This window comes from Myxine glutinosa, chromosome 10 (assembly GCF_964187855.1).
Source record: "Myxine glutinosa chromosome 10, kmMyxGlut1.1, whole genome shotgun sequence".
Taxonomy (NCBI): domain Eukaryota; kingdom Metazoa; phylum Chordata; class Myxini; order Myxiniformes; family Myxinidae; genus Myxine; species Myxine glutinosa.
The window spans coordinates 62,345,229-62,359,071 of record NC_136270.1 but is presented as its reverse complement, the minus strand read 5'-3'; the positions used below and the strand labels follow the sequence as shown (position 1 = coordinate 62,359,071).

The 13,843-nt window shown below is 46.7% G+C and overlaps 1 protein-coding gene across 7 annotated transcripts in view; it reads right to left on the bottom strand.

Moving 5' to 3' along the window:
- Nucleotides 1-13,843, bottom strand: part of NSMCE1 (NSE1 component of SMC5/6 complex) — a 47,747-nt gene that overhangs the window by 8,102 nt on the left and 25,802 nt on the right. For 4 of the 7 annotated variants that reach the window (XM_068126902.2, XM_078785721.1, XM_068126898.2 and 1 more), the window contains one exon: nucleotides 2,515-2,628. The exons of the other annotated variants lie outside the window; for them this stretch is intronic. In XM_068126902.2, coding sequence (XP_067983003.1) covers nucleotides 2,515-2,628 — 114 coding nt within the window. The remainder of the gene's footprint in view (nucleotides 1-2,514; nucleotides 2,629-13,843) is intronic. 7 annotated transcript variants of the gene reach the window in all.

Genomic DNA, 13,843 nt, shown 5'->3' with positions numbered 1-13,843 from the left:
ACAGGTGCATCCACAACAAAACAACCATTTTAAATAGGTGCATCCGCAACAACACAACCATTTTAAACAGGTGCATCTGCATCAAAACAACCATTTTAAATAGGTGCATCCACAACAAAACAACCATTTTAAATAGGTGCATCTGCAACAACACAACCATTATAAACAGGTGCATCCGCAACAAAACAACCATTTTAAACAGGTGCATCCACAACAACACAACCATTATAAACAGGTGCATCCACAACAAAACCATTTTAAATAGGTGCATTCCCAAAAACACAACCACTATAAACAGGTGCATCCACAACAAAACAACCATTTTAAACAGGTGCATCCACAACAAAACAACCATTTTAAATAGGTGCATCCACAACAAAACAACCATTTTAAACAGGTGCATCCACAACAACACAACCATTTTAAACAGGTGCATCCGCAACAAAACAGCCATTTTAAATAGGTGCATCCACAACAAAACAACCATTTTAAATATGTGCATCCGCAACAACACAACTATTTTAAATAGGTGTATCCACAACAAAACTACCATTTTAAACAGGTGCATTCGCAACACAACCATTTTAAACAGGTGCATCCGCATCAAAACAACCATTTTAAATAGGTGCATCCGCAACAACACAACCATTATAAACAGGTGCATCCGCAACAAAACAACCTTTTTAAACAGGTGCATCCACAACAAAACAACCATTTTAAACAGGTGCATCGCAACAACACAACCATTTTAAACAGGTGCATCCGCATCAAAACAACCATTTTAAATAGGTGCATCCGCAACAATACAACCATTATAAACAGGTGCATCCGCAACAAAACAACCATTTTAAACAGGTGCATCCACAACAAAACAACCATTTTAAACAGGTGCATCCACAACAACACAACCATTTTAAACAGGTGCATCCACAACAACACAACCATTTTAAACAGGTGCATCCGCAACAAAACCATTTTAAATAGGTGCATCCACAACAAAACAACCATTTTAAATATGTGCATCCGCAACAACACAACTATTTTAAATAGGTGTATCCACAACAAAACTACCATTTTAAATAGGTGCATTCGCAACAACACAACCATTTTAAACAGGTGCATCCGCATCAAAACAACCATTTTAAATAGGTGCATCCGCAACAACACAACCATTATAAACAGGTGCATCCGCAACAAAACAACCATTTTAAACAGGTGCATCCACAACAAAACAACCATTTTAAACAGGTGCATCGCAACAACACAACCATTTTAAACAGGTGCATCCGCATCAAAACAACCATTTTAAATAGGTGCATCCGCAACAATACAACCATTATAAACAGGTGCATCCGCAACAATACAACCATTATAAACAGGTGCATCCGCAACAAAACAACCATTTTAAACAGGTGCATCCACAACAAAACAACCATTTTAAACAGGTGCATCCACAACAACACAACCATTTTAAACAGGTGCATCGCAACAACACAACCATTTTAAACAGGTGCATCCGCATCAAAACAACCATTTTAAATAGGTGCATCCGCAACAATACAACCATTATAAACAGGTGCATCCGCAACAAAACAACCATTTTAAACAGGTGCATCCACAACAACACAACCATTTTAAACAGGTGCATCCACAACAACACAACCATTTTAAACAGGTGCATCCGCAACAAAACCATTTTGAACAGGTGCATCCACAACAACACAACCATTTTAAACAGGTGCATCCACAACAACACAACCATTTTAAACAGGTGCATCCGCAACAAAACCATTTTAAACAGGTGCATACACAACAACACAACCATTTTAAACAGGTGCATCCGCATCAAAACAACCATTTTAAATAGGTGCATCCGCAACAACACAACCATTATAAACAGGTGCATCCGCAACAACACAACCATTTTAAACAGGTGCGTCCACAACAAAACAACCATTTTAAACAGGTGCATCCGCAACAACACAACCATTATAAACAGGTGCATCCGCAACAACACAACCATTTTAAACAGGTGCGTCCACAACAAAACAACCATTTTAAACAGGTGCATCCACAACAACACAACCATTTTAAACAGGTGTATCCACAACAACACAACCATTTTAAACAGGTGCATCCACAACAAAACAACCATTTTAAACAGGTGCATCCACAACAACACAACCATTTTAAACAGGTGCATCCACAAGAACACAACCATTTTAAACAGGTGCATCCACAACAACACAACCATTTTAAACAGGTGCATCCACAACAAAACAACCATTTTTAAAAGGTGTATCCACAACAACACAACCATTTTTAATCGGTGCATCCTAATCCTGCATTCAAAACAGAGCATCACTGAGTTTGCAAAAATAATGTCCCATCAAAAGTGAAAGCAAAACAAAAACAATTTTCTTCAACTAATATTTCCTTTGTAAAAGTAACAAAAATGTATTACACATCTTATTTAAAACGTTCTTTGGGAGTTTGGAGAAAATAAGAAAACACCTGCAGCGCGATCCTTTTGCACAGGAGGCATTTGTCCACATGCGGGTAATGTCTGCAGATGTACGGCTCCATCTCTAACACACATCTTGTGCTCAAGCTGATATCCCCGTTGTTCTAGAACAGAAACAAACAGTCGTGTCCATGATGAACACCACACTCGAGCTCCGTTAAACTGTGCGATATGAACTCCATCTATTCTCAAATGAAGATCGCAACGTTCCCTCGGATTCTGGATCGACAAAACACGGATGAACATTGTACAATAACCAATACGAAGCATTATACAGCTGAAAACAACAACAACAACAACAACTTGCATTTTAAGGCCATTTTCCCTGTAAGAGCGGGGGTTAGCCTTGCGGTCCCCATGACAATGTTCTCCATTTTGCCCTATTTTCTGCATCTCCCCTTCTTAACCCCCTTGCCCGCATTTCTTCTTCCACCATCTTTAGCCAAGTCTTTCTCGGTCTTCCCCGTCCTCTACTTCCGTCCACATTCATTTCCATCACTCTTCTCAACCAGTCACTTTCATCCTTCCTCAACACATGACCAAACCATCTCAACCTGTTCCTCTTCACAGCATCCATCACAGGCTCTATTCCCATCATCTTTCACAATTCATCATTTGTCTTCCTCTCACTCAACGATACTCCACACATCCACCGAACCATTCGCATTTCCACCCTTTCCAGCCTTCGTTGCTGCTCTACGTTCATTACCCATGTCTCGCTCCCATAAATCATAACACCTCACACATGCAGCATACACCTTTCCCTTCAGCTTCAACGACCCTCCCCTCCTCGTCAGCACGCCACTCAGTTCCCGAAACTTCTTCCATGCACATCTCACTCTAGCAACCGTTGCCGAGTCTGATCCACCTTCTCCATTCAGCATGTCTCCTAGGTAACAAAATGTTTTCACACCTTCCAGCTTCACGCTGTCTCCAAGATCCAACTCAACATTTCCTCCATCTGCAGCTCCCTCTGTGCACACCTTACACTTGAATGTAGCTGTCACACTGGTTAATGACCCTCTCAAACCACTACATTTTTGATGAACCCACTCAGCGCACATTGTACATTGAATTGAGTTCACTCCGACACCCTTCCTGCACACAGCACATGGCCACTTCCCAGTTCTTTTCACCTTACCACATGCTTTACCACTTGCCATCACCTTTGTTTTTCCGATATTCACCTTCAGACCTTTCGTCTCCATACATTCCTTCCACTTGTTCATCTTCTCCTTTAGTCCATCCATACTTTCTGCAATCAACACCAGATCATCTGCATACAACAACTCCCACGGTAAACCCTCCTTTACGTTCTGAGCCAGCACCTCCATCACAGCTACAAATAGTCGTGGACTTAGTACCGACCCCTGATGCACTCCCACCTTCACCTCAAACTCACCACTGTTCCCGTCCTTCGTCCTTACAGCTGTGCGCGCTCTTTTGTACATTGCCATCACTACTCTGATCAACCATTCCTCCACTCCTAACTTCCTCAATGCCCATGTCACTACTTCACGTGGAACCCTATCAAATGCTTTCTCCAGATCAAAAAACCCAAGAAACAACTTCTTCCTCTTCTCCATGTACTTCTGCAACTGCCCCACAATAAAAAGCATGTCTGTCGTTCCTCTTCCTGGCATAAATCCAAACTGCATTTCGTCAATCTTCACCTTCTTCCTTATCCTCCTCTCCAACACCCTTTCCAATACCTTCATTCCATGCTCCAATAACTTTATCGCTCGGTACGAGCCACACTCCAGAGGGTCACCTTTCCCCTTGTATAGAGGGACGAGGGTACTCAGTTCCCAATCCACTGGAATGCGGCCTTCTTTCACCACCAGATTGCAGATCTCTGTCATTCTCTTCACACCCCAACTTCCTGCTGCCTTCAACATATCTCCCACAACTCCCGTCGGCCCTCCCGCTTTTCTACTCTTCATTGCTTTAATCGCTTCCTTAACTTCCTTCTCAGTTATCTTCTCTGCCGGTCCTAAAACTGGGTTACTCTCTATGTTGCCATCACATTCATTCTCTGCATTCAACAGTATTTCCATATATCTCTTCCATCATTGTACAGCATTGTACAGCTTAACCACGCAGTTAATTATCTGTCCAGATGAACAACAATTGTTTTCGTCAAACACTGGAGACCTAACAAAGTCACACAAGATGGAAGTCACACACTTACCTTTGAGTTGACTAGTCCGAGTTTCCCGACCTGACTATAAACTGTCGGAATGGTGCTTCACAGGCCGGGTGTTGCATCACAAAGTGCTCCGTCCCTCGGATGGATGTTAAACTGGGCGGTCTGTCCGCCAGCAATAGATGTTGGCCGTTAAAAATAACTATGGCGTCTTCGATGAAGAGTTGCCAAATGAACACCGGCACCCAGGATTCAAAATTCCTCCCCAAATCAGTTCTGGTCAAACGTTAAGCCTGGGCGTTCAGTTTTCAGTTTTGACCAATCCCACAAGATGGGATTCATTTGGACCATTAAAGTCGAAGTGGTATAATGAAGGCTACAAGAATGAATATTAAGCATCTTATTGAAAAAGGCTCTTTGACCCTTTCGTAAACTCACAAAGTTTCTCAACATCATGTTCAGACACCTTTAACATTTTAGAGACTCTCCGCCCCCGATTTGTCCTTTGCCGGAAAATAAATGGGAATTTGGCTCCAAAATTGTATGTCCAAGTTTGTGTGTACGTTCCATGGTCTTGGACGGGTCTCCACTGTCAAACGCCATTAGACATTAAAAACGTACAAATGCCTAAACCCCCAGTTCTGTACAACTTATGCAAAGCACACACACCTTTTTGGGAATACCTTTAAAAGTATTCTAATAATGGATACAAAAGACATGACAAAGCTATCTGATCCTCGTTCTGAGAATGTGAAAAGGTTGGTCATGTGAACATTTTAGCGAATCAGCAACCATGTTCCAGGCAGTGTTCAAGCACGGTGATACATCTACCCATTTTATACATGGAAGGTTAACGCAAGCCATTACCAAGTTTGTTTGAGCCATCAACAAACTCATATTATGTGGGTCATCAAAAGTAACAAAGGTCAAAAGGATCTATTATGGAATTTACTCAACACGGAATGGGTGATCATCGTACATTATGGATCAAAGATTTCAAAACTGCATCCACAAAATCCCATTTGTAAAAGGGTCATCTTGGGTTTAAATGTTAGAGACTCAACTTTTCGGCTATCGCTCAAATATTTGGAATGGCCAGGCCAAGGTGACCTACAGGACCATTGGCAATATTGTTCAAACCATCAAAATTGCAAAATTACATGACATCATACAAGTGGCATCCACTGTTTTTGGCATCCACAATCCAATGTTTTTGGATAGGAAAAATATCCAAACTGTTTTTGTATAACTTGCTTTATTTTTAAGCAATGGGCCACGTGATATACGATACGTATGTGTTGTTTATACAGCTTCAGCTTCCCATGCAGTTACCATTTAATACGCTGATTATAAATGGGTTACAGTGGTGTTTGAACATATTTTTATGCCTCCGTCGACTAAGTCACCGCAGGCATTATGTTTTCAGGTTGTCCGTCCGGCTGTCTGTCCTTCCGTCCGTCCGTCTGTGATAGGTTTTCGTTAACGCGATAACTTGAGAACGAACGGCTGAAGGGATCTAATTCAAACTTAGTACAGGTGTGTATAATGATGTAAAGATTAACTGAGTAGATTTGGGGGGCAAAGGTCAAAGGTCAGAGAACGAATTTTGGGGTCACGAGGTAATGTCAGGTAAAAATGTGATAACTTGCGAACAGCTGAAGGGATTCAAGTTAAAACTTGGTACAGGTATGTATAATGATGTAAACATGAACTGATTAAATTTTGGGGTCAACAGGTCAAAGGTAAGAGGTCATGTCAGGTAAAAATGTGATAACTTGAGAAGAGCTGAATGGATTGAAAGCAAACTTGGTACAAGTATCATATTGATGTAATAATGTGGGCGGAGGCATATCGGTCGACGTCGTGACGTCAAAGAGTGTCGTTCTAGTTTTACATACAAGAATGAGACTCATGGAGGAGCGAGGTGACAAATGGGAAAAAAGTCACAAAGTACTAACAATGGGGCTACATTGGGACACGAGCAAGGGAATGAATGAACCATAAAATAGATGAAAGAGAGGAGAAGGAAATAGTAGCCTGTGAGTAAGTGGGTTGGGATAGCCTAATGTCTGATTGTGGGTAGGGATGAGATATTACAGGATTGCAGTACACCACCTGACTGAGGCCCTGGAAGGAATAGTAGGATAGAACAGCTGCAGAAAGGCTGTTTCACAAATGGAAGAAAAGAGGAAAAAAAACAAGACGAATAGTTTAACAATGGCATAGCCAGTAGTACATGGGCTTATGTATATTTGTGGACCGTTTTGCTAGATTCTTGGCAACAAGGCTTAAATCACTCTAAATAGCATATAAAATAAAAAAATTGCTGTTGCCAAATTTTCACGACATCTTCATGGCGGCCATCTTGGATTTCAAGATGGCCACCATTTCGGACCTATTTTGCCTTATATCTCACTTATTAATCAAGGTATTGTAGTGAAATTATACCAAGGTGAACCCAGGGTGTGCTCGCTTCAAAAGGGGCGTCTATAAGACCCGGGACAACCGGGGCGCATGGACACTCCAGCGGAACTCACTGTGACATAGTCCTGTAGTTTGAATGGTATGTACGCCCCTAAATGCTGCGCTGACTGTCCTCTCTATTGGACCATTGCCATATTGAATCGACCATTGCTCATGAAATACTCTGATTTTAATGCCTGTTGCATGAATGTATTTTTACAGGATGTACTTCAGATCTAAATGATATTAAACCTACCCAGAGGTCAAGTCGTGTCTGAGCTTGATTTTCACGACATTTAATATCATTTAGATCGCCGGAATGGCTGACCACAAGCTGATCGTGGTACCAATTCTCGGAGCCGACTCTCAAGCTGAGGGATCAGCATCGGAGTTCACTCACTGGCTCAAAACGCTGGAGAATTATTTTGCTGCTCACGAAACAGAGCCCACCGCTGCGACGAAGCTGTCCGTGTTACAGTCGAAGGTCTATCACACCGTGTTCCGGAACATAGCTCGATTTGAGACGTACGCTACGGCACGAGCCGAGCTGAAGCGCTTATACGTAAAAACACGGAGCGCTGTGCACGGCCGGCATCAACTCTCCCAGCGGCGACAACAACCATCTGAATCGATCGATCGCTACGCGCAGGAGTTGCGCTACCTGTTGGCGGACTGCGTGCAGGACGTACGGACCCACGAGCAAGTGCAGGACGACTTGCTCCGAGATTCATTCATCTCCGGAATTAGTTCTGGGGTCTTGCGGCTCCGACTCCTGGAGGTCGCGGATCTGACATTTACGGAAGCACTACGGCTGGCGCGCGTATATACATATGCCCGAGAACAATCCACCACATACGATCACCCACGAGTCGTGGCGGGGGCCTCTCAACTCGCGCGACCGGAGAGGGCTACCGCCGAGGATACGGAGGAGGACCCGACCACCACGGCCGAGACTCCGGGTGCTCCTGAAGCGAACTCCGCTTCCGGCCTCACTGCTGCCGCCGCTGCCCGGCCACGGCCTGACCGGTATGCAAAATGTTATTTTTGCGGGAATCGGCAGCACCCTCGCTCTGAATGCCCGGCTCGGGAGGCTACATGCCACCTGTGCTCCACCAAGGGCCATTTTGCAAAGGTCTGCAGGAAGGCCGCTCGGGGCACGCGTCCCCGCGCGTCTGTGAATGGGCTCATCGCGGAGCCAACGGATCGAGCGCCGGAGGGGGCACCTCACTCGGCTTTGATGAGCCGCTCTCCTTCTCGCGGGCCTCTGGCTGCACGCCCGACCTTGGTGAGATACACCGGGCCGCCGAAACAAATGGCGCGAACGCGACCGGCCGCAGCGCGACCAACCTTGACTGGCGTTCGAACGCCTACTTCAAACAAGCGACATGCTCCTGCTGTGGAAACTCCTCTCGATGTGCGGCAAACGCAGTACGAATTACATGCACTCACTTTGGCATATGAATCTGCAGACGGCAGAGATCTTTCTCACGTGACTCGAGCGCCATCTGGCGGCGGCTCTTACGACCTACACACACCCACTCTAGCAAATGAATCTGCTGATGAGCCAACTGACTTCAATGCTCCTGCTGAGGCCCAACCTGCCGAAGCTGCCCGAAGGATTGCAGCCGGTGTGGGATCCACCCGCGAGGCGCGATCTTCTCGCCCGGCCGGTACAATACCTGCCAGGTCTGCCGGCCTTGCGCAGGCCATCATTCCGCTCATGGTCGCGGGCGTTTTTGCGCAAGCTTTGATTGACACGGGGTCCACGGATAGTTTTATCGATCAGCGACTCGTGCATCAACATGGGTGGCCGGTTCTCGGGACAACCCGCCGGATCTTCATGGCCTCTCAGGGACTTCGGTTGAGCACAAAAGGGGCGTGTCAATTGAAACTTGTGATAAAGGGACGCACGTTCCCGGACGTGTATCTCATGGTATTACCTGCTTTATGCGCTGACGTTCTGTTAGGACTTGATTTCCTTAAGCGGCATGGACGTTTGGAAATAGACTTCGGTGGGCCGGACACGCTCGCTGTGTGCGCCCTCGCTCAAATGGACCTGGAGCCTCTCTCACTGTTCCCCAACCTGACCACTGATTGTACCCCTGTAGCCGTCAAATCGCGGCGCTACTCTCGCGCGGACGCGCAATTCATTGCGGAAGAAACGGCCCTGCTCTTAAAGGACGGTATTATAGAACACAGTAGGTCACCGTGGCGGGCCCAAGTCTTAGTGGTGCGGAGTGAGGCCCACCGCCGGCGCATGGTAATCGACTATTCGCAGACGATTAATCGTTTTACACAGCTGGATGCCTACCCCTTACCGGGGATGGACGCCCCGGTACGCCAGGTGGCCCTGTATTCCGTTTATAGCACTCTCGATCTGCGTAGTGCGTATCATCAAGTCCCCATCTCTAGGGCTGATCGCGTCTTTACAGCCTTTGAATCAGGTCAGCGGTTGTACCAGTTCACGCGACTTCCCTTTGGGGTAACTAACGGAGTCGCTTGTTTTCAGAGGGCTATGGATGACCTCGTTGCGAAGGAGAATTTGACCGATGTCTTTGTCTATTTGGACAATCTTACGGTTTGTGGGTATGACCAGGAGCATCACGACGCTAATCTGAAACGCTTCCTCGAGGTCGCGCGGAAATATCGCCTAACCATGAATGCGGCTAAGTGTCGATACTCTCTACGCACGGTAGACCTTTTGGGGTACACCGTGACCCATGGCTCCGTCTCTCCGGATAAGGAGCGTCTGCGCCCTTTGCTCGATATGGCTCCGCCTAGCGATCGGGCTTCGCTGAAACGCGCTCTAGGGCAGTTCGCCCACTATTCAAAGTGGGTGCAAAATTTCTCCGCGAAGCTCCGCCCCCTCGTGGCCTGCGACACTTTCCCCATGGGCCCGGCCGCCCTGGAGGCCTTCGAGGGCCTTAAAGTCGACATCGCTGGCGCCGCTGTCGCGACGATTGAGCCTCTTTCGTTTTGGAGAGTGATGCCTCAGATCATGCGATAGCGGCGACTCTCTCCCAAGGGGGCCGCCCTGTGGCTTTCTTCTCGCGGACTCTCACCTCCGCCAAGCGGAGGCATTCATCTGTCGAAAAGGAAGCGTACGCGATCGTCGAATCAATTCGGCGATGGCGGCCGTATCTACTTGGGCGGTGTTTCCAAATCGTCACGGACCAACAGAGCGTTGCGTTTATGTACGACACCTTACATGCTCAGCGCATTAAGAATGAGAAAATCACCCGTTGGCGTATCGAACTCGCCGACTTCTGCTACACCATCATATACCGCCCGGGGAAGGATAACCTGGTCGCTGACGCCTTATCGAGGCCGGCCACTTGCGCAGGGGTTGTAACTTTGGAGGGGCTGCGCACTTTGCACGGCACTATGTGTCATCCCGGGGTAACGCGCTTCGCGCATTTTGTGCGCGAGGGCAATCTGCCGTACTCGATTGAGGACATCCGCCGCATCTGCCGTGATTGCGCGATCTGTGCGGAACTCAAACCGCGTTTTTATAACCCTCCTATGGGGACACTCGTTAGGGCTACTAGACCGTGGGAGCGCTTGGCGATGGACTTCAAAGGGCCGCTGCCAATGTCGAGCAACTCTCGCTATCTGCTCACTATCGTCGATGAGTATTCACGATTCCCCTTTGCTTACACGTGCGGGGATATGTCGGCTGCCACGGTTATTCGGTGCCTGCAGAATTTGTTTTCTATGTTCGGGTATCCGGCCTACGTGCATACCGATCGGGGTGCGGTGTTCCTGTCCCAGGAGGTGAGGGGCTACTTGCTCCAGCATAATGTCGCTTCGAGCTACACCACCCAGTACCGGCCCCAAGCGAATGGGCAGATCGAACGCTTTAATGGGATTATATGGAGGGCCGTCATGCTGAGCCTCCGGACCTTCGGCCGAGGCCACGATAAATGGGCGTGGTCGCTACCTGCCGCTCTAAACTCGATCCGGGCTCTCCTATGTACCGCCACCAACCAGACTCCTCACGAACGACTGTTCCACCACCCTAGAGGCTCCGGCAGTATCCAATCTTTACCCAGCTGGCTCGCTGAACCGGGGCCCGCCTATCTCAAACGAGCGGTTCGCGCTAGCAAGTACGACCCCCTTGTTAACAAGGTGCAGGTCCTCCAGGCTAATCCCGAGCATGCTCGCATGTTAACGGCGGATGGCCGCGAGTCTACTGTCTCCGTACGCCATCTCGCCCCATGTGGGGACGACGACAGGGATATCGACGAACCCGTCTACAAGTCTATGGACTCTACCGAAGCTTCCCCTATGGAACTACCACCGTTACTTCCGTCGTTCCCCACTCCCGTGCCCGAAGGCGCTGGAGCGCCCCCTTCGACTCCCACCTCCGGCGGCTATTCCGACGCGGGGGACTCCGGGCTTGGGGACGCCGTGCCCGGTAGATTCCGAACACGAACTGGCAGGGAAGTTCGCCGCCCCGACCGCTACGGGTGGACCGACTGACGTGGATTGACGTGACCCATTCGATTATTGCTGATGCTTGCTTGCAACCTGCCGAGCGGCAGTATAGTTCTAACGGCGGGGAGAATGTAGTGAAATTATACCAAGGTGAACCCAGGGTGTGCTCGCTTCAAAAGGGGCGTCTATAAGACCCGGGACAACCGGGGCGCACGGACACTCCAGCGGAACTCACTGTGACATAGTCCTGTAGTTTGAATGGTATGTACGCCCCTAAATGCTGCGCTGACTGTCCTCTCTATTGGACCATTGCCATATTGAATCGACCATTGCTCATGAAATACTCTGATTTTAATGCCTGTTGCATGAATGTATTTTTACAGGATGTACTTCAGATCTAAATGATATTAAACCTACCCAGAGGTCAAGTCGTGTCTGAGCTTGATTTTCACGACAGGTATCAGCACAAGAATAGTGTCCTTACCCACATTTTCAGGGTCAAGGAAGACAATGGTAATAATCAAATTTCAGCTGGATGGCCAACATCTTTATAATTTCAAGATGGCCACCATTTTTTAATCTAGTTTTGCCCAAACTCCAGGTCAAAGCCATACTTTAAAAGGTTTTCATGTATATCAGGTTTAAATATAAATGTCCTGGTATTGAATCTATTTACTTTTACTCACAGGTACTTACATTTTTAGATAATGGTTAGGATTGGATTGGGAGGGGGTGGATAGGAGGTGGGGGGACAGGGGAGTTCTTCTGCCAGATCCACACCCAAATATTATCTAAAGAATCAAGCTACCGTACATCTAGTTTTAGTCAAATATTATTCCTGAAACTGTGTTGGATGACTTTTTAACAATCTTTATTCTTTTCAGATGTGCAGCAGACGACCTTGAGAAGTTGCATTCTTGGATAACTGTGGAGGAAGAACGACTGCCGGCATCATGACCACGCCAGAGGAACCTGCTGCTAAAAAGAAGCCCATTGACTTCAGTCTTTGTTTGCTATGCCAAGGGAAGAAATACATAAAAAGGAAAGTGCTTGAGCCTTTAAGCACACCACAGGCAGATACATATGAAACATTTTGCGAAATCTCACCAAACGAGATACATACAGGAATCCGACATATGTGGCCATAAATCAAAGACTGCAAGGCTTATCCGCTGGTGATCTGATGTCAAGAAAAGCATTATGGCATCGGAGCTGTTACGGTATGCTGACACATATACAGCATATTGAACGTGATAAAGGACGATATGAACAAGCCACAAGTCAAATAGACACTCGTGTTCTGACCGGAGGTAAGAAACGAGGAAGACCATCAACAACTCCTATTCCAGAGGAAGCCTCCTGTTCAGCACCAGCAGAAAGGCAGACACGGTCGACAGTACCATCATTCTGCCGGAATATGTGCTTTTTCTGTCAGACTGTGAAACAGGACAAAAAGACCGGGACAGAAGAGATACGCTGTGAGTGTAGAAGCAAAGATATTGGTAGGTCAGTTAAACAGATTGTGGAAAACAGTGACAACAGTGTCTGGAAACTCAACGTTGCGGACTTTCTCGTTGAGGGAGATTTTCTTGCAAGGGACATAACCTACCATAAGAGCTGTTTGACCTCCAACTGGAGTCGCTACGTGCAAATGCCACAGCGCAAAAATTGTGCAGGTGACCAAAGTGGTGATGGGGACTTAGGACAGAGAGAGAGATTTGTATCAGCTGAAATTGAGTTCTTCGCTGAATTACAGGATTGCATCGATGATGGACAGTTTGTCTCAACACCTGAGGCTGATGAGGTCTACAGTAACATGATGCGAGACTATGGTATTCAGAATCACAGCATCACCAGGGGCAGGCTGTTACAGAAGATCCGTGAGAACATTTGTTGTGATATTACCGATGGTCAAGGCCAAAAACCTTCTGTCATTCATGGCAAAAAGGCAAGGACAGCAATAGATGCTGCAATAAAGGAGAAAAATATCAAAGAAGACATGTTGCAGATATTCAAATGTGCAAAGTGTCGTGAAAATCAACCACAGACACGACTTGTACCTTGGGTAGGTTTAATATCATTTAGATCTGTGGTAACATCCTGTAAAATACATTCATGCAATAGACATCAGAATCGGAGTATTACATGGGAAATGACCGATATCAATAGGCAAAGCAAGCAAGTCCAGCATATAGGTGCGTACATACCATTCAAACTACAGGACTATATGTCACAGTAAGTGTCGCTGGAGTGTCCTTGCGTCACGGTTGTCC